Source organism: Aedes albopictus, chromosome 1 (genome assembly GCF_035046485.1).
Source record: "Aedes albopictus strain Foshan chromosome 1, AalbF5, whole genome shotgun sequence".
NCBI lineage: Eukaryota > Metazoa > Arthropoda > Insecta > Diptera > Culicidae > Aedes > Aedes albopictus.
In genome coordinates this window covers 3715292-3737403 of record NC_085136.1, presented here as the reverse complement: position 1 = coordinate 3737403, position 22112 = coordinate 3715292, and the positions used below count along the sequence as shown (strand labels likewise).

General features: G+C 36.1%; 1 protein-coding gene across 3 annotated transcripts in view; it reads left to right on the top strand.

The window, feature by feature from the left end:
* Positions 1-22112, top strand: part of LOC109405399 (pyrokinin-1 receptor) — a 398748-nt gene that overhangs the window by 304410 nt on the left and 72226 nt on the right. For all 3 annotated transcript variants that reach the window (XM_062843026.1, XM_062843022.1, XM_062843015.1), the window contains one exon: positions 6421-6541. In XM_062843026.1, coding sequence (XP_062699010.1) covers positions 6421-6541 — 121 coding nt within the window. The remainder of the gene's footprint in view (positions 1-6420; positions 6542-22112) is intronic.

The following is a 22112-nucleotide window of genomic DNA, read 5'->3' as shown; positions in this document are numbered from 1 at the left end:
CAGAAATTAGTTCAGAAAATCTTCCACGAACTCTTCAGGAGGTCGTCGAAGAATTTTTCTAGGAATTCCTCCAGGGATTTTTTGGGATTTTTTTTCAAGAATTCCTCCAGAAATTCCTTTATGTATACCTCCATGATCCTTCAGGAAACCTTTAGTAATTTCTCAAGAAAATACTCCCGGGATTACTCTAAGGATTCGTTCGAGAATTCCTTCAGGGATTTCCTCAGAAATTCCTTCAAAAATCTTAAGGAATCACGCAAAAATTCCTCCCAAAATTACTCCAAAAACTCCTTCAGGAATTATTGCAGTAATTCCTCCAGGAACTCTTTCAGGAGTTTCCTTAATAAATTCTTCATGGAATTCCACCAAAAAGTCCTCCAGGAATTCATCCAGGAATTCCTTTTATAATATCTTTAGAAATTCCACCAAGAATTCTCCCCCCAAGGAATTTCTTTAAGAATTCATCCAAGAATTCCTCCAAGACATATGAGAGAATTCTTCCAAGAATCCCCCCAGGAATTCCTCTAAAAATTCCTACAGGAAAACCCCAAGAATTTCTCTAGGAGTACCTCTATAAATTCTGTCAACAATTCCTTCAGGAATATCTCCACAAATACCACGAAGGATTTTTTCAAGAACTTCCTTCAATAATTCATCCAAAAAATCTTCCAGAAATTCTTTTATGAACACCTCCAATTACCTTCAGGAATTTTTCAGAAATCCCTCCAAAAATGCCTACAGGAATCCCCCAGGAATTTCTTCAAGAATTCTTTCAGGAAATAAGTCAAGAATTCCACCATGAATTCCTCCAAGACTTCCCACAAGAATTCCTCCAACAATTCAGAATTCCTTCCAGAGTTCCTTCCAGAATTCCCTTCAATGATTTACTTCAGGAATACCTTCAAGACTTTTTTCAAGATTTCCACCAAAAAACCAGGAATTTCTCCAGGAATTCCTTGAAAATTTCTTTCAAGAATTCCGACAAAGAATTCCTACAAGAATTCTTGTAGGAATATTTTCCAAAAATTCTTGAAGAAATTTCTTGAGAGCTTCTTGGAAAAATTCATAGAGGAATTCTTGGAAGAATTTCTGGAGAAACGCTTGGAGGAATGGTTGGAGAATTTCTTGGCAGAAGTCTATGAGGAATTCCTGGAGAAATACCTAGAGGGATTATTTGAGGAATTCTTGGCAGAGTTATTAGGGTTATATCTGGAGCGATTCTTGATGAAATTTCTGGTGGAATTCTTGAAGGAGTTCTTGGAAAAAAAAATCTGGAGGGATTCTTGTAGGAATTTCTGGTACAATTCTTGGAGGCACTCTTGGATGTATTTTCGAGGAATTTCTTGAAAAAATCCAGGATTAATTCTTCCAGGAATTATTGGCAGAAATTCTTGGAGGAATTCTTGGCGGAAGTCTTGGAGGAATTCCCGAAGGGTGTTTTGGAGGAGCTACAGGAGATTCAAGAGTAGAGCTTGTAGAGCTTGAAGGTCTGAATGCCAGAATAGTTTGGATGACCTAGATCACCATGTGAATGTTGCTAAGTTATCAGAATTGCAATCTGAGGCTCTAAGAGTATCGTAGATTATATTCCGCGAGCATTTGCCACAATAAAATATCATTAGATTTACAGATATTGCGACACATACTTCAAAATACATTGGGTCTATTTGTGTGCCAGTGGACATTCAAATAGCAACACATAGAGATACTCGTAATACTATGAGGTGCAACAGACACAATCGTGAAAGAATTATGCCGATAGAGTGAACAGAAACAAAAGTAGAGCCTGTAGGCCTTGAAAGTCCTGATTCCAGAATAGTTTGGAAAGCCTGGAATATCACATGAATGTACTAAAAGCATTATTGTTGTGCAATGAGGCTCCATCAGCAGTATATGTAGACTACATTCCACGAATATTTTTTAACAATTTAAGCATGATACAGATGTAGATATCGTAACCCAAGCTTCAAAGTGTTTTGGAGGCCATTTGTATTTCACGGAATGTCCAACTACCACAATATTGAGTTGCTCGTAACATGGCGAGGTCAAATGGACATCGACGTGACTAAATTTCTTGAACAAAGTGAACACAAATGATGATAGATGTTGTAGATCTTAAGAAAATGAATTCCAGAGTGGTTTGGATGACCTAAATCACCTAATTCAAGTACCATAAACTTTCTAGGAGTGCTTTGAGGCTTTCTGAGTAGCATAGACTATGTTCAGTGATGATTCATCGTGTATCACAATTGGTTTAGAATGTTGGATTTGTGACGCAAATTTCGGAGTACTTTGGAGGCCTTAGAATAGCTCTGGGATCAAAACTTCAACAGACTATGATGGGTAGTAATACATTGCATGTCTAGGATCAGTTAAAACTATTGATGATTAGCAAAACGATGAACTTTGAGCAAAAAGATGCAGAATTTATGAAAAATACAAAAAAGCCACATATTTTCGGCTCCCCGCAAAAGGGGGAGGGTGCAAAGGGGGGGAGGTACCAAAACAAAGAAGATATTGTATTTCTACCAAAAGTAGATCGTCTCGGGTGTTTACGGGTTAAGGAAGATATTTATTACAGCATCGGTTAAATCGTCGCGACCCACCAACAATCAGCTCGCGACCCACCAGTGCGTCGTCGTTACCTATAGTTTGAGAAACGCTGGATAACCTACAGTGATAGTGGAGCATTATTAGTCAACTGACATGACTGATACTGCGCAGCTCTGGTTCTTGGGTGTTTCAGGGGTGTATTAGGGGACCTCAGGGTCTCCCTGAAGCGCCTCTGAGGCCCAATAAAATACCCCTGAGACGTCCTGGAATGCCTCTGAGATTTACTAATGCACCTCAAGGGTATCAGGAGGGTACTTAGAGTTCTTAGGGGCTCTTAGAGAGTACCTGTACAGTATGCGGCAGGAAAAAATGCGAAAGTGTTTTTCAACTTTAAACCTAATTTTCGTCCATTTGACATTAACCAATCTATGTTTCAACGTTCCATGATCTATAATAGGCTAGTTTTCTGAAAAGTTAATTAAAAAATTTCCCATTTTGGTCACTAACCGTTACAGGGCGGCGCCTGAAGATGAAGACAACCAGAATTTTCAAACCGCAGAAAATCACACAGGTCGCAAAATTTCGCATCTGATAAAACAAAATTTTTAATTTTCTCTGCAATATCATCAAATATATGTACAGGGTGCGGCAGGAAAAAATGCGAAAAGTTCAAGGCACTATTACACGCTAAATATGGGATATATATGACTATTTTTTCATTACAGTGTATCAGTCAATGTCTATATTCTAGCACTGAAAAATAAAAATGAACATATTTGATGTTTAACATGTGATAATGTAGGCCTAATAAACGGATATCAATAAACTGCGCGCCCAATAGTCATTAAACAAAATGACTATAACAGTATCAAAATTAGCACAAATTTGATGAACAACCAGACCACACTGATCCAGAGCCATGTAGTTTCACATACCAGATGAAATAAGTACATATATTTGATGATATTGTAGAGAAAATCGAAAATTTTGTTTTATCAGATGCGAAATTTAGCGACCTGTGCGATTTTCTGCGGTTTGAAAATTCTGGTTGTCTTCATCTTCAGGCGCCGCCCTGTAAAGGTTAGTGACCAAAATGGAATTTTTTTTAATTAACTTTTCAGAAAACTAGCCTATTATAGATCATGGAACGTTGAAACATAGAATGGTTAATGTCAAATGGACGAAAATGAGGTTTGAAGTTGAAAAACACTTTCGCATTTTTTCCTGCCGCATACTGTACTTATTTCATCTGGTATGTGAAACTACATGGCTCTGGATTAGTGTGGTCTGGTTGTTCATCGAATTTGAGCTAATTTTGTTACTGTTATAGTCATTTTGTTTAATGACCATTGGGCGCGCAGTTTATTGATATCCGCTTATTAGGCCTACATTATCACATGTTAAACATCAAATATGTTCATTTTTATTTTTCAGTGCTAGAATATAGACATTGACTGATACACTGTAATGAAAAAATAGTCATATATATCCCATATTTAGCGTGTAATAGTGCCTTGAACTTTTCGCATTTTTTCCTGCCGCACCCTGTAGGTCTCAGGGATTAGCATTTCAGGGAGTCTCATGGGGTTTCATGGAGTTTCATGGGTGGTTTAGTGGGTCTCAAAGGTTATCTGAAGATTTCAGGGGATTGATTTCAAGGGATCTCAGGGTCTTCAGAAAGCAGCACAGGTTTCAGGTGCGCTTTAGGGGATCCTAAGGTGTTTCAGAGGGATACCTGGAGGTCTCAAGAGCATTTCAGGGGGTCTCAGAAGGTACCATAGGTACCAGGGGTGTGTCTGGAAGTCTAAGAAGGCTTCATGGGGGTTTCAGGGGTCAACGCTCTTGAAATCCCCATAATTAATTTGAAAGGCCCCCGAAACCCCGTGTAACGCCTTTAACCCTTCAGGACGCGCGCCGCTGTACAAAGGATAAAACGTTGCTGAAACTCCCTGAAATATATTGGAACGCCCCCGAAACTCCTTGAAACGCCCCCTCAAAAACTCCTGACACCCTTCTTTTTAATCACCCATAATTCTATTGAAACGCCGTTGAAACCTGCCGGAAGGCCCTTAATCCTTTGGGAATGGATCTCGGCGATAAAACCGACCATAACCAACGTAGGTAGGTAGGTATCTTTATTAGAGAGATTTTCAGCCCGAGGCTGGTTCATCTCTCATATAACCAACGTGTTCGAGGCTAGCGAGGTTGTGACAGCAGCAATGAAACACCCCCGAAAAATTAAAAGGCTTCAGAAATCGCCTGAAACAACCCTCTAAAGTTCCCAGAAGCCCCTTTTTTGGGCTTCCCGAAAACCCGCTTAACCCCTCAGATGTCCAGAAGCAAGACCAGTTCTCGCGAAATAAATTACTTAATTTATGCACAAAATTCCCTCTTTTCATTTGTGCAAATTTTTGATACATGCACCTCCAGCCCATGGCATAAAAAGAGGTTCCAGTGTAACGACGGTAACTATGGCAACGGCGGCCATCTATTAAATCAATTATCTTGGATGTCCTAGTCATATGTGCATAGGCAAGCTTGTCTTCCGACAGCCCCTAACTTATGATCACTGATCACGGAAGTCATGTGGGGTGGGCTACATCCGTCTCTTTATCACAGGGTCGGCTCCTTGCTTTCGACACTTATCAGATTGTAAAAAAAAAACACATAACTCCGTTAGTACTGCATTTATGACCTTACATGTGTGTGCAGGAGTGTGTGTATCAGGGGCGTTTCAGTGGGCTTCAGGGCGTTAAGGGGGGGGGGGAGGGGGAATCAGGACACTTCTGAGGCGTTTCAAGTGGATTCCAGGGAGTTTAAAGGAGGTACCAGAAGGTTTCATTACAGTTACTGAGGGTCTTAGGGGTATTTCAGGTGATTCCAGGAGTGTTTCTAGGGGTCTTAGGGACGTTCCAAGAGGTCTCAGAAGATTCCAGAAGACCTTAGAGGCATTTTCGGGGTCTCATTGGGTTTTCAGGGGGTCTCAGGGGTAGCAAGGGAGTACCAGGAGGCCTCAGGGGAGTTACAAGGGGTCCCAGGAGATAGTGGTCCCAGAGGGCTTCAGGAAGGTTCCAGGGTGTCTCTTGGGCAATTTATTTAGAGAGTATCAGAGGCGTTTAAGAGGTCCAAGATGTCTAATGGACGTTTGTGGATGGTTCTATGGAGTCTCTGAGGCGCCTCAGGGTGCCCCAAGAGGTCTCAGGGGAGCTTCATGGGTCTCATGAGGGTTCCAGATGATCCCATGGGTATTTTCAGAAATCTCAGGGAGCTTTAGCGGGTCTCATGGGAGTTTTAAGGAGTTTCCGGGGGTTTCAAGGGTGGTGCTTCAGGGTTATCAGGGCCGTCTCGTTGGGTTTTAATGGGTTTACGAATTGTTGTAAGGCACTGTCCATGTACTTCGTAGATTCATGTTTGTCCATTTCAAACCTCCCTCTTACGAGTCAACGTAGTTTATCAGTAATATAAATTCTAATATGTGTTGTAATTTTAATAACAAAATTGATACAAACTATGTTAGTTATTGATCATGCACGACGGTTGACTTGTTTGCAAAACTAGGTATTTGCAAAATTACATTTATAAAACTTTTTCTTGAAAGTTTTACAGCATTCTGAAATACAACATTTGCATACTTTCATTATTCGAAAAGATTATTTTGTAAGTTATTTTTCGTTTCGGTTTATTATTTGCATGCATGTATAACAATTTTACCATGAATCTTTCTTTGTGGCTTTGCTTCAATAACAGTTTCCCCATCAATAATAAAAATAATCACCGCATCATCACATTGCCAACCACAATTCCCGCCACTTTTTCACTACTTGATCAATGGTCATTTAAGATTCATTTACAGTCTATATTGTTTAGGAGACGCTGGCCCGAGGCTGTCAAATTTCGCGTAAATCGCGTAGTAAAGAGCGATCATACCGAATACTGTCCCGAAGGGAGCGACGTCCAACTTCAAACAAGGAGTCTTCTGAATTCTCAGGTAAGATAACACCAACGTCATCATCATCATCGATGATTGTCGTCGCATCGTCGTTCAGATTATTATTGTTATTGCTGCTTTCACATACCTGGTACCTTACCTAGAAGAAGAGTTGTGGTCGAGGTTGTTGTTTTCGAAAAGCTATTACATGAACCTGCCGGGGCTATGTTATCGATGGAAGATGGAGTGGGAGTGCGAGTGTTGTTGGCAATAACGATTCAGCTAAGTATCATTTCAACCTTGGATGGTCGCTGCTATTCTTGCACCCCGTTATTGGAACGGAGGGGTTCTATTTTTCGACGAAGACCTGGACCCTTGCGTAACGGATGGTACGTTCATCCTGAACAAACTCTCGGTGGGGATTCGTTACGTGCGTAGTTTTAATAATTCATGAGCCACACTTTATGGAAATTGTTCAATGTTCATTACGATATGAGCTTAACGCGGCCGGCGGTGAGATGGGAGCAAAATTGAAGGTAGTCCTTCAAAAAAGATAGCCCTGACGACAGTGGCGTAGCAAGGGGGGGGCGGAGGGTGCGGTCCGCACCGGGCCCCCGAACCTAGGGGGCCTCCAAATCAGGGCAGGTCTAGTGTTATGAACCTTCCCTGATTTGGAGGCCCCCTGAATTCGGGGGCCCAGTTTGAATAAAGTTCTGTGATTAGCGAAAGATTCCTACATATAAGTATAAGTTAAATACTTGCCGATCTGCTGATAGGTATGTAGGGGCCTCTTCGTGATTATCAAGAGATTTTGGAATGGGGAACACAGATGGCTATTTTGATGTTCTATTATTAACAATTATAAATGTACACACTTTATTCATGTAGTTTCGTTAGTTTTGTTTATATTAATTTGATGACTACTCTTTGCACCTGCAGGAGCCCCAAAATACAATAAAAAATGTGTTCGAAATCAAAATTGAATTTTACGATATTCAGTAGCGATTATACTCCCATAATTCATGAGCATTATGAAAATGTCCCTGATATCCTAACCACAGAACCAAACATAGGTGTTGATTTAGCGTAAGATAGCAGCTGAAATTCAGGGGCCCCATTTATCAAAATTAAGAACTGAACGCATGTTACGTTCTTGAAGGGTTTCTGCGGGAATTCCTTCGGGCAAGAATATATTTTTCGATTTATCAGGCAGTTACTTCAAAGACTTCTACAAAAATTCTTCTATGATTTACTTCAGAACTTTTTTCAGGGATTGCTTAAGAAAACTTTCTAAGCATTGGTTTATGAATACTTACAATGATTGCTTCAGGAACTCCTCCAGACATTTCTTCAAGAATTTCTTCAAACAATTATCAAGAAATCCTTCAGGAATTCCTTTGGGATTTGTTTGTAAGCATTTCTTCAAGCAGTCGTTCAGAAATGCCATTTCGGAACCGTTCATAAAGCCATTCAAGGATTATATCATGAAACTCTTCAAGAAATCCTTCAGATGGACCTCAAGGAATTTCTCCAAGAATGATTTTAGAGATTTCTTCAAGAAGGAATCTTGCAGTAGTTCCTCATGGAAAATATATTTGATGATTTTTTGAGATTTTTGAAGCCATACCCGAATGGATCCTTGGGAGATTTTCCAAAAAAATTTGAATGTATTCCCGAAGGAACTTTTTTTTTAAATTTCTTTGTATTTGTGAATTTTAACTTAATGCTAATTCTTTACACTCCGAAGGAACTCTTGTAGAAATGTCTGTAGGATTTTTTGTAGAAATTTCTAAAAAAAATCTTTAAGAATCGCCTAGATGAATTCTAAGATGTATTAGGAAAGAATCATTGGGTTGATTTTGGAGGTATATTTGATGATGTTCTGGAAGGATTACTACAGTACTATGAAGTAGTACTACAAGTACTAGGAGTACTATGAGTAATTACTTAAAGGATTCCTGAAAAAAATCTGTAAGCAAATTTTGGAAGAACTAATTATGAAATGCCTAGATAATTTCTCAAGAAATCAATGACGGAAACCCCAAAGAATTCCAAATTCTTTGGTGCAAATAAAAAAAAAACAATCTTCAAAAGAATTTCCGCAGGAGGCCTTGGGTGAATTTCTGTAAGACCCCCTGAGGAAATTTGTGCAGGAATTCTTTAGGGATGAATGTGTCCATCCTTGTAGGATTATCTGAAGAAAAACTTCGAGAAATCCATGAACGAACTTTTATATGTAACTTGAAAAACAAAATCCTTGTTGAAAAGATTAATTTTTACTGGAATTTCTTAAAAGATTCTTGAACGAATTGTGAAAAAGGACTTAAAAACATTGCCTAAGGAATCTTTGAATGATTTTCTACAGAAATTATTAGAGGAATTTATGAGGAAATCCCTGCAGGTATGATTACTAAAGAAATGCTTGAACAAATTCTTAAGAAATCCTTGATAGGACTTCCAAGAAAAATCGTATAAGGTAGTGCAAAAGGAACCCTTGAAGAAGTTTCTAAAAAAATCTTGAAGGAACTCCAAAGTATTCCTCTGAAAAAATGCTGAAGAGAACATGTGCGAATCGTTTGTGGATATCTTTAAGAAACTCTCTATAGAGTTCTTGGGATTACATAATACTGAAGAAAATCCTTCAAGGAATTGAAGAAGAAGTTTCCTAAGGAATCGCTGTTGCAACTTTCGCAGAAAATCTTCGAGGAATTTGTAAAGAAGTCCTTGAAGTATTTCCCAGATGAATCGTAAAAGATATCCAAGAAAGAGTTCTTGGAGCTCCGCACTTGAAAAAAAAATATTGATGAAATCGTTAGAAACATTTCGTTAGAAGTTTCGTGAAATAAATCCGGACGAAACTGGTGTAATCGCTAAAGAAACCGTTAAAGGTATCAATAGAAAAAATCTGATAAAAACCTTGGAAGAATTCCTAAAGGATTCATTGAGGAATTGCAGTAGAATCTCTTGGAGCAAATCCTGTGAGAATTTTTACATCATTTATTACAATTTTTGAAGTATTTCTTCGGATTTTTTTTATCTTTTTCAGTAATTAATACGGAAACCCGTTACAAATTCGTTAAGGAATATCTTTAAACATTAATTTAAGAATCCATTCGGCTATTGCTCTGAAAATTTCCTTTGACGATATATTTGATTAATTGTTAGGCATTTCCTTTGGAAACTTCTTCAACTAATTCTCAGAAATGCTACAAAAATGGCTTCTGATTTTTATTTCTATGAACTTCTTTGGATTTCTATTTCTAGGAAAATTCTGTTGGGAATTCCGTCTGCAACTTTTCACTGACTTTTTTTTGACAATTCGTTTGAGAAAACCTCTGGTAATAACTTTTGGAATAACTTTAACATTTTTCTGGAAACTTCTATGCCAATCCCTACGGGAATTGATTGGGTTATTCATTTGGCATTTTTTGGTAATTTATTCGGCGAGTTTTCTGTGAGTTACCTAAAAAAACTTTCAAATATCTTTTGGCGTTTTTTTGGCAAATTCTTGGGAAATGCTTTGATTGGTTTTGATCCGAAAGTTCCTATAAGAGTATTCTTGAAATTTGCTCTGCAAATGTTTTTGAAAACTATTTCGGCATAACTCTTTTGGAATTTCTCGGCAATAATATTCAAAGTTGAATTTGGTTATTATTTTTGAAAATATCTTTGACAGAACTTTTTGAAATTCTTTGGGTTTGGAAATTTATTACGGGATTCAGCAATTTCTCTAAAAGTTCTACCAGCAGTCCCTTTGCTCATATACCTGACAATTACTATTGTAATTCTTTCAATAGCACAGCGTAACAAAAATTAACTTTTGGTCTGTTTCAAGAGCAAACTAATGTGTCTCTGACAGATTTTGGGCCGCGGTTATGTTAGGTACGATACAAACCACCCTCCAAAAATTGCATGCAAGTTTACATATTAACATAAAATGCTTAAATCTTTCAAATTTGATTTGATAAAACGAAATATTTTGCGTGAGTCGTAAATTTAGATGTTAATTGACCATTTTACCTTTTAATTACTTAAAAATATATTTCCATGTTTAACGGCTTGCAGTCAAAAAAGCCCAAAATCGCATATTTTGCCCTATAAATTGAGGTATAGCTCAAAATTGTGGCGTCCTGAAACAAATCTGAGCCCGGATTCGGATTCAGCGGCCCAAAACCTGTCAGAGACACATACAGGTACTTTGAAAATTAATTAGTCGATTCGTTTGTAAATTTAAGTGGCAACTTTTAAAAGCTTCTTTGGTAATTCCTCTGTAAATTTCTTCTGATAATTCTTTATTAAATTTCGTCTGTTATTACTTTTGATGTTCTATGAGATACATCTTTGCAAATTAAAAATAAATCCACGAATTTACAACGGAACGACCGAGAAAAATCTCAAGAGAATTACCAGAAGAATTTCCAAAAAATTAAGATTACCAGAAGAGATCACAAACAATTTCCTAAAAATGTATGAAGAAATTTCTATAGAATTTCTAGGATTAATTTCTGTGAGAATTGAAAGAATTCTTTTGTTTTTTTTTTGAGTTTGTAAAGTATTCATTGGAGGAATTTATCAATCCTTGAATAGGCTTATTAGAGGAATTTCTAAAAAAAAATCTAGCAAAAACACTCAATGCATCCCCTGGAGGAATTCCTGTGGAATTTCTTGGAGGAATTTGTGTAAGAATCTCCGGAAAGCCCTTGCAGTAGTAATTAAATAAATACATGAGGAAATTCTTGCATAAAAAGACCCCAAAAGATTTCTTGTACAAAATTATTTGTAAAATACCTGGAAAAATCAGTTTAGGAATGAATGAATGAAATCAATTGAAGAAACTCTAAGAGAATACTTGAATAAAATCTGAACGAATCTTCGGGCAAATCACAAGAGAATTACTAAAGAAATCTCTGGAAAAAATCCTGAAGGAATTTTGGGAGCAATTTCTAAAGGCTGCCTTAAAGGAAATCCTTTAGAATTTTGAATAACCTTAGAACATTTCCTAAATTCTTGGAGAGACTTCTGGAGAAGTTATTTGTTTTGATAAGATAGGATATCTGTTTCTTTACTATTTAGCCATTTACGCTGCCATTTTTATCCCACTCAAAACAATGGAATGAAGCGTTTTTGTTCTGTTTCTTATTTTTGTATATTTGTTAGAAGTGAGCACGGATTATATAAAAAATAACGTAATAATTAAATCAATCATAAATTCTGGAGAAATAGATTTTTTTTGAAGAGTGCCCAGAGGAATACTAGCAAAAATTCCTGAAGGAACTCTTGAGAAAACTCCTAGAGTTGATGGATATTGAAAAATTCGTTAGAGGAAATCCAGAAGGATTTTTCGAAAGAATTCCTACAGAACTCCTACAGAAGTCCATCTAAAAATTTAATTTAATAAATTTAATTTAATTAATTCAATTTCTTTAGTAGAAATCCTTGGAGATTTTGTTTAATTAATGGAGAAATTCTATGATGAATCTTTTAGTAATTCCTTAGAGAAACTTTTTGAAGAATCCTTGAAGATTTTTTTTTGGAAAAGGGAATTTTTGGTGGGATTTCTGAAGTAATCTTAGGAAGTAATTCTTAAGAAATCTTTAAAAGGACACTATGATATAAGTGATGAATGCTTGAGGAAATTCCAAGTTTAATTATTGGAGAAATATCTAAAAGAGTTATTTGAGGGAAGAATTGAGAAATACTTGAAGAATCTATGGAAAATCACCAAAGGAATATTAAGAGGATTCTCTGAAAGAAACGGAATAATGTTTAAAGAAACCCTAGAAGGGCTTCTCTTCCTCTGAGGGAATCCCGATGCAATTTATTGGAAGAACATCTGGTTCTAAATGAATCATTGATGATTTTTTGTAGTATTTTTTCTGGAATTTTGAAAGAATTCTTTAGATGATCTTCTAGATGAATCCTCAGAATATAATTGATAGATTCTTGAACTAATATTTCGAGAAATACTCGATGAAGCCTTTGCAAGAATCTTTTGAATTACTCTGTAGTATTTTGAAAACATTCCTGCATGTCTGAGGTGAACCAGCCAAAGGACTGAAAGCCTCATTAATAAGGCTAATTATAATAATATCATTCCTCCTCTCCTCTCCTCTTCTTGGCGTAACGTCCTCACTGGGACAAAGCCTGCTTCTCAGCTTAGTGTTCTATGAGCACTTCCACAGTTATTAACTGAGAGCTTCCTCTGCCAATGACCATTTTGCATTCGTATATCGTGTGGCAGGCACGAAGATACTCTATGCCCAAGGAAGTCAAGGAAATTTCCTTTACGAAAAGATCCTGGACCGACCGGGAATCGAACCCGTCACCCTCAGCATGGTCATGCTGAATACCCGTGCGTTTACCGCCTCGGCTATATGGGCCCTCATTCCTCATCAATACTGAATGATATCCTTGCATTTACAACTTAAAAGTTTCTTGAATACAAATTATTCTTTAAGAAAAATTTCTTAAAGAAAAAAGTAAAGCAATCTTTGAAAGCGTTTATAAATGATTATTTGGTGTAATTTCTAAATGAATTGTTAAAACATTCTTATAAAAAAAAAATCTCACGCTCCCGAAAAAAATCATAAAGGAAAACAGAAAATAAGATAAGATAGATAATTTCTAAACCTCCTTTGCCAGCATCACTAGAATATTGAGTACAAAAAGCGAGATTTTTTCAAAGATTTGTACAAAATATAACAGTGAGATTATTCGACAGTCAAATGTATAGATTTATCGTTGTAAAATATGTACATATTATGTAATTTTCATGGGGGCCTACCAATTTGCTTCCGCACCGGGCCCCCAAATTCCTAGCTACGCCACTGCCTGACGAAGTGGAATATGGCATGAATAATTAAAGCACCATAACTCAACGCGCGGCGGTGCGGTGGCGTCACTTAAGTCTAAAGAGAAAATTAACGTGAGTGCTTGCGTTCTGTCTTTTTGAACATTTATTTTTTGCTTTGAGACGAAGCAAAATCGGTGCAACAAAGCTTTACCAGCAAATTCAGTTAGCTGGTCATCATATCACGGTCAACCAACGCAACGCTCTAGTAGAGACGTTCCATTTGGAATTAATAAAATTAAATATTTGCTTTGCTAGTCACGTTCGAATCGCCACAGTTGATTATTTTTTTGCAGAATGATCATTTTTCACCAATTTAATGGCGTCATGGCAAGTGTTGAAAATACAATTGAAACATCATCCTGGATATCTGCCACGAGGGAGAAAAGATTGTGTGAGATGAAGGGGTTGTTATTTTGTGCACGCTTTAAGATTGAGCAGTGGATGGAGAATTATGAAATTAAAGAAGCTTGGAACGAGCTCACCGTATAGCTCACTGATTTAACAATTCGCCATCTTGGTTATTCTGGTTGCTGTTATTGGACTTCGGAAATCCTCCCTATTCAAAATATACCCATGTTGAATGATTTATTAGCTTAAAACACCATTGAACAGCCACCATATTGAATTTGGAGCCGCCATCTTGGATTATAGACCACCATCTTCGATCTTGTCTTGGATATTCCGGTCGCCATTTTAGGACTCCGGACATCTTCTACATATCAAATATACCCACTTTTCATGATTTAAGAGCCTTAACCTCAATTAAACAGCCACCATCTTGAATTTTGAGACGCCATCTTGGATTTTAGGCTGCCATTTTGAATATTTTGGTCGTTATTTTTAGACTTCAGACATAGGTATTCCCCATACAAAATATACCCATATTGTATGGTTGTAGGGCTTAAAACTCTATTAAACAGCTACCATCTTGAATTTGTAGCTGCCATCTTGGATTTTAGACCGCCATCTTGGGCATTCTGGTTGCCACTTTTATACTCCGGACATCTCTCAGGAGAATTATAAGAATTATATTCGCACAAAATTCGTCAATCATGCCAAAGGTTACAAAAATTGCCGCAGTTTGGTTCTGTTTTATATACGGCCTGTTCTACCGGCGCTGGTTCGGATCACTGAAATGGCCATAACTCCGAAACGCTTTGACAGATCCAGACCATTTTTAATAATAAACAATGCGGGAAAATTCCGGTTCAATTCGTGCTAAAATCCGAAAAATTGGCCAATGGGAAGTGCCTTAAAAGCGAGTGAACTTTTTTTTAGCACAGACATACATACATACACACATATAGACACACATACAGACATCATCTCAATTCCTCGAACTGAGTTGATTGGTATATGTGGCTTGGCTCGCCGAGCCTTTTCACGAAATGAATATATAAGGCAAAACGCAGTATTGCATAGAAATTCGCAGAGATATTCAACATTAAGATTGCAAATCTTCTCAAAATTACGTACAGGATATTTATATTTTTGGTTCGAACTCGGCATTCATCGTGACAACTTCTTTGTTTTATTGCTTGAAAGTAACGTCTTCCTTTTTGTTTGATTACTTGGAAACAATCATGAGTACATAAGAATAGTTTTTCGGAATAATTTGAGAAGCGTAAATCTTGGAGCTACAAACTTTTCTTATTAAAAACGTAAATACAATATTGTAAATTTGTTCGGCAATTACTTCGAACATTGTGAATTCCTATGCATTTTATTCGAGAATTTTGTCTCCATCTCTTCGGTAATGCATTTGAAAACTTATTTATGAACTGTTTCGGTTATTCCAATGATTTTTTAACGATTCTTTTGAGGATTCCCTCGGGGATTCTCGTGTTTTTTTTTGTCTAAACAATTCATTTGACAATTCCTTTGCAACTTTCTCGAGAAATGCATTTATAATTTTACTATATTTATTTATGAGAAAAGATATTCGTTAATTATGTCTGCAACTTCTTTGGAACTCCTTCATTAATTTTTTTGGGAATTTTATTGGACATTTCTTCGGATACTGCTTCAGCGATTTCTTCGAAAAATCGTTCGGCAATGAAATGGACGTGATGATGAATTAGCATTTTCTTTGAAAATTCCTTGCTTTGGAATATTGAGTGTAAAGAAGAACTAGAAAGTAAATAGAAGCTGACAATTGAAAGGAAATTTTAAAAATTTGACAATACGGTTTCTTTTTTTGATATTTTTTCAGTAATTGCCTTTAAGGCAAGCTATTTTATTGATATTCCTTCTGTAATCTCTTGGCGTTTTATTGCATTTACAGGGGATAGACAAAATGATCGGGACTGGCAAAATTTTGACTTTTCAAAAAATGTTCAACTAGCTGTAACTTTTCGAAAACTGCATTAAATATTCTCAAACTTTTACTGTAAGTTGATCAACTAGCTGTGTATCTATCCCCAGTATATTTATTCTCTCGAATACTGCTTTGGCAATTGTTTTATGGACAATTATGTCAGGAGTACTTTCATATTTTTTTTTTGGAAATTCCTTCGCCGGTTTCTTTGTGAATTCTTTCGATCATTCCTTCGGATATTTCTCATACCATTCCTTTGTAAATTCAGAAAGCTCCCATTAGAATTGCTGAAAGCATTTTTAAATAAATTTATTTCAGAACGAATTGCGATTTCCAAAAGAATATTTGAAGTCTAGGCCGTAGAAATTTCAAAACGTAATTGCAATATCATTTCCCACGGAATTCTAATAGGAACTTTCACAGAAAAAAGACATTTCCGAAAAATTGTCTTAGAAATTTCCAATGGACTAGCCGAAGAAATTTCCATAGAAAGAAAATCGGGAGAATATTGTAATGGTTTTGTCGAAGAAATTTCAAAATAAGTTCCGGTGGCAAAAATACACAAAGGAATTTCTGAAGACCTATTTCCGAAGAAATTCTGAAAAAATTGCCGAAGAATTTTTCAAAAGAAATTCCTCAAAAAAGCTCAAAGATATTTGCCTGAGGAAAAAATGTTGATGAACTCTCTCAAGAAAGTTTTGAGAATTCATAGGAAATGCAGAAAAAAAAATACCATAGAATTTTATAAATTTCATCTATAAAGATTTTTTTAAGAATTCCTCAAAGTGATTGCCGATGGAATTCCGATGACCAATTATTATTTTTTTCTTTATATTTTGTTTGTATTTTAACGTTTGCTAGTTCTACACTCAAATTACCAAAAGAATTTCCAGAAAATATGGCCGAAAAAAGTGTCAGGAGATTTCCAAAGAAACTGCCGGATAAATTTTTAAACAAATTTGCAAAGAAATGTAGAATAAGGTTAAGTTGAAATACACATAAATAAAAAATCTGTATTGTGTTCTGTATTTATCTGTATTTTATTTTTCTAAAGCTCCGTCAGAGATTACTCCAGGTTTTCAGTAATTCAAGTAGGAATTTCTGCAGTAACTCAAACAGACATTCTTTCAGAATTTCCTCCTGATATTCCTCCATGTATTTCTCCAGAATTTTTTCTCCGGCATTTCCTTTAATCATAACTCTAGGTAGGGGAAATTGTGTATTTTCGGCAGTTTGGTTCTCTTTGTCATGGTTTTTTTTAAAGCTGTTGAACTCAAAGTTGTCCTTAAATCCTTCTCAACCATGCTGAATTTTACGAGCAAGTTCCAGTAAATTTGGTCGACAAAAGCTCCTCATGACGAAGAGAACAAACCTCTGCCGATAATACCCATCGTCATCCTATTTATCAACGGATTCTTTGAGGAATTTGTTTAAAAATATTTCTCAGGAATTTGTACAGGAATTCCTAAAGAGAATATCTGATGAGTTTTTTTTTCTAAGCATTTCAACAGAAGCTTTTGTAGGAGTTTTCTGGAATACCAGTTTTTCAGAATACAGGAATTCCCTTCGAAACACGCTCTCAGATTTAAAAATATCTTTCAGAAAATCCTCCACGAGTTTTGTTAAAGGTTTCCTCCAGGAATTTTTCTAAAAAAAAATCTTAGTTAACTTTTGCAGAAATTCCACCAATGGTTTCCCGAGTAGTATCTCTCGGTATTCCTCCAAGACATTCTTTAAAAATTCCCCCTGGAATTTTATCTAAAACTTCCCCCGGGGGGTTTTTCAAAAATTCCGCTAGAGATTTTTCAGAAATTCCTGCACGAAATTTACGATTTTTTTCTACGGGATTTAAGCAAGGGATTTCTTAAAACGTTCCTTCATGGATTTTGATCAGATCCTTTTTCAGAAATACGCGAAGATCCATTTGAAAAATTTCTCTAGTGATTTCTTCTGTTTATTAGACCTATTAATGTTAGATATTTCATAAGCTTTTCCTTTATCGAGGTTTCTCGAAAGATTATTTTAGAATATCTTACACGGATTGCTTCAGAATTTCTTTAGTGATTTTTCAGAAATCTTTTGAGAATTTCTCCCAGAAATTTTCCGGCCTAATTTAGGAAACAATTCATAAATATCTTCATATATTTCTCCATGGCTTTCTGTGAAAAGTCCTCTGATTATTTGTTCAAAAATTCCTCCAACAATTCCATCCAAAAATCTTCTGGGATTTTTTTAGGAAATTCTTCAGGAATTCTCTCAGTAACTGAACTCTAGAAAACTCATAGTTTTTTTTTAAGAATATCCTTCATAGTTTTCTAGGGATTACCCTAGAAATCAATTATAGAACTCCTTCATAAAACCTTCTTCGAATTACTTCCATCCTCCAGAAATGTATCCAAGAATCCTTCTAGTAAATCTACCACAGGTTTTCTCTGAAATTCATCCATAGATTCTCTCGGAAATCAAAAAGAGAATTCATGCAGGAAATCATCCACGGATTTCTTCAGAAATACTTTCAGCGGTTCCTCCAGATACTTATCCAAGGATTCCTTCAGATTGTCTTCCACAGACTCCTACAGAAATTCTTCCTAATTTTCCTTCACACATTTTCCAAAGATTTCTTTAGAAATTTCTCTGGAGATTCTATCAGAATGTTTTTATAAGTCTTCCATAAATTTGTTCAAGGATACCTTTATGACATCTTCTTTAGTTGCCTTCTTAATTTTTTTCCAGCGCTTCCTTAAAATATTTCCTCTAGAATATCTCCGGGAATTTCTCCAAGAATTCTTCAAGGTACCTTTCCATGGTATTTTCTTTTCTCTTTTAAATTCCGTCAAAGATTACTTCAGGCTTTCAGTGATATAAGCAGGAATTTCTGGAGTAGTTCAAACAGGCATCTATTTAGAATTTCCTTCAGATATTCCTCCATATTTTCCCTAGAGAGTTCTCCGGCATTTCTTTTAAGCTTCACTCTAAGAAATTATCAACGGACTTTTTATGAATTTCTACAGGAATTCCTAAAAAATCTAGTTTTTTTTCTAGGAATTTTTAAAAAAGCTTATCTAGGCATTCCCATGTATTCATACAGGAATTCCTTGAAAATGACGCCCTCGGAAAATTCTCCACTAATTTTAATAATGGATTCCTTCAGGAATTTTCCTAAAAAATCCCCATTAGGCTTTTGTAGCAGTTCCACCAAGGATTTACCGAGTAGTTTCTTATAGTATTTTTCTAGGAAATTCTATAAAAATTTCCCCTGGAATTCCTGCTAAAAAAAATCCGAGTACTTCGAGAGTACTTCCTGCAAATTCATCAATAATTCTACTGCCTAAATTTCTCAAAAAAAAAAAAATCCAGAGACTTCTTCAGAATTTTACGGATTTCTCCAGGAGTTTCAGCAAGGGATTTTTCAAAAAGCTCCTCTATGCAATTTTTCAAAAATTTCTTAAAATGTCTAAAAAAAACTACAAAGAATTCTTCGGAAATTTTCCACGGGTTTCTGCAAGAATTCTTTGGGGAATTTCGTCGTCAGAAATTTCTCCTGGGATTATCCTTACGAGATTCCTGTAGGAAGTGCTTCAGATATTCATTCTGGGAATTTTCGAGAAGTTCTTCCAGGAATCGCTCAAAAACATACTGGAAGAATTGTTGAAAGGATCTCTGAAGAAATTTCCAAAAAATATCCCTGGAGAACTGTGTTAAGGAATCCATTAAAAAACTCCTGGTGATGCCTTTGGATTCTACTGAAGATTTGTTCAGAAATTCCTGCTTGAATTTAACGGATTTCTTCAGGAATTTCTTTCTGCATGAGATTTTTTCTAAAGTTCCACCATGGATTTTTTTTTCAGAAATCCATCTAAAAATTCCGGAAAATCCTCCAGAGATTTATTCAGTGCTCTTCCACGAGTTCCTCCAAGAATTCCCTAGGAAATTCCTTCAGAGATTCCTGTAGAAATTCCCACAAGGATTCTTTTAAGAAGTTGCTCCTGCGAATCCATCAGAAATTTCTCCTGGGATTCGTTAAGAGATTCCTGCAGGAATTAGTTCAGATATTTCTTTAGAGTTTTTTCGACAAGTTCTTCAAGAAATCGCACAGAAAATTACTGAAAGAATTGTTGAAAAAATCCCTGAAGGACTGTCTGAATGTATCTATTATCATAAAAAAAAATACTCCTGGAGACGGCTTTGAAGATTTCTAGAACATATTCTTGAAAATTTCCTGGAGAATCTACATCAACAAAAATTCCTGAAACTGTTTCAGTAATGATCACTGCCCGGCCAGAAGCACATAACACGATTATAATCAAAATATGGCACCTGTTGTTAGAAATAACAATATTTGATATAATTCTGTTATAAGATTTTTTTCCATGTGAATATCCATATATCCAACAAAACTTGTTTCATTTATTCCAACAGATGTATAATAACACTTGTTGTATTATGCATTATAATATAATTGCCTCTAACGTAATTTCGTAACACGTATATTGCAACTTTTGTAACAAATTTGTTCTGAAATATATAACAGAATTTGTTATAATTTTGTTATGGTTTCGCAAGTTTAGTATAACAAAATTTGAAATAATCTTGTTATGGTTATATCTCAACTTGCTATATTTTTGTTTCACTTGAAACGAGTTTTGTTAGATTTTTTGTTATTTTTACTACAAACGGAACATGTTTTATAACAACCTTTGTTACAAAAATCATTTTAACAAAATGACACAACCTGTAATAATTTTGTTTTTCCCATCTTGTCGGGTGGTGGAATTTTTTGGAATAATGCCTGGGAAAACACCTGAAGAAACTCCGTAAGATACCACCTTAATCCCTAGAAAAAAGAAACTCATGACTTCAGGATGTAATTTCAAGAAAAAAAAATGATTCAGAAACTTTTGGAGAGATCCCTGAAAAAATCTGTAAAGGTATTTCTTAATCTACAATTTCTTGGGTTTGTGCTCACGTAAGAACTTTAACTACACCCACGGGACACGATACAAGAACGGACACAACACGTATTGTTCTTACAAACGATTTAAAGGGTTTTTAATTTACCTTTTAAGCCGACCGGTTTCGGGCTCGATGCAGCCCATCGACGGGACGATGTCCGACTAATTACGTAGAGTCGCTCACACATATTCGTACTTTACACAGTACACGTCGAGATGAGATAAAATGTTACTGTATTTTCAGCTTCGTCAAATGGAAGAGTGGTGACAATATTGGCGCATCATCTTCATTCATCAGCGGAGAGTCGGCAGTAGCGATGAACATTGATTCCCAAGCATTCAAATGTGATGTTTTTTCTTACATTTTTCAATAGTTTGGCTTGCTCCCAGTGGACACTCTGAAGCATCATGGACTTCACGTTGTGTACAAAAGCCAAAATACGCTAAAGGATTTGTTGTGCAATCTTAAGGATAAGATTCCGGTTGAGGAAAAATCAGGAATCTACCAAATTCCCTGTAAAGATTGCGCAGCCGTGTACATCGGACAAACTCGCCGCAAATTGAAAGTTCGCCTGCGTGAACATAAAAATGCGGTGGAGAATGGTAGACCGAACGAATCGAGTGTAGCTGTACATGCTTTGACTGAAGAACACACAGTGGATTGGGAGCAAGCCAAACTATTGAAAAATGTAAGAAAAAACATCACATTTGAATGCTTGGGAATCAATGTTCATCGCTACTGCCGACTCTCCGCTGATGAATGAAGATGATGCGCCAATATTGTCACCACTCTTCCATTTGACGAAGCTGAAAATACAGTAACATTTTATCTCATCTCGACGTGTACTGTGTAAAGTACGAATATGTGTGAGCGACTCTACGTAATTAGTCGGACATCGTCCCGTCGATGGGCTGCATCGAGCCCGAAACCGGTCGGCTTAAAAGGTAAATTAAAAACCCTTTAAATCGTTTGTAAGAACAATACGTGTTGTGTCCGTTCTCGTATCGTGTCCCGTGGGTGTATTTCTTAATCCCTTAAAAAAATGTTTGCAGAAATTGCGGAGAAATGTACTGGTAGAATTCTTCAAGAAATCCCTTAATAAATTTCTGAAAAAAATCAAGTGGATTTTTTGAAGAAATCTTAGAAAGAACTCCTGGAGATACTTCAGATTAAATTCTTAGAAGAATTTATTATGCAGTTTCTGAAAGGTTCAGTACACAAATACTACCTGACAAATTTCTGGAGGAAATCCTACAGAAACAAAAAAAAATCACTGGAGATATTCTTTAGAATAAGAAGTATCGAAGAAATTTCTGGAAAAAAAATATTTTTTTAAGAATATTTGAAAGAATACCTAAATGAACTGGTGAACTCCCTGCAGGTTTTTGATGAATTAAAAAAATGCCATGGAATAGATTGTGGTGTAATTTCTTTGGTGTAATCTTTGGAGAAATTCCTGAAGCATCTTCTGAAAAAAATCTGAACAAAGATCTAAATTAATCCTATGT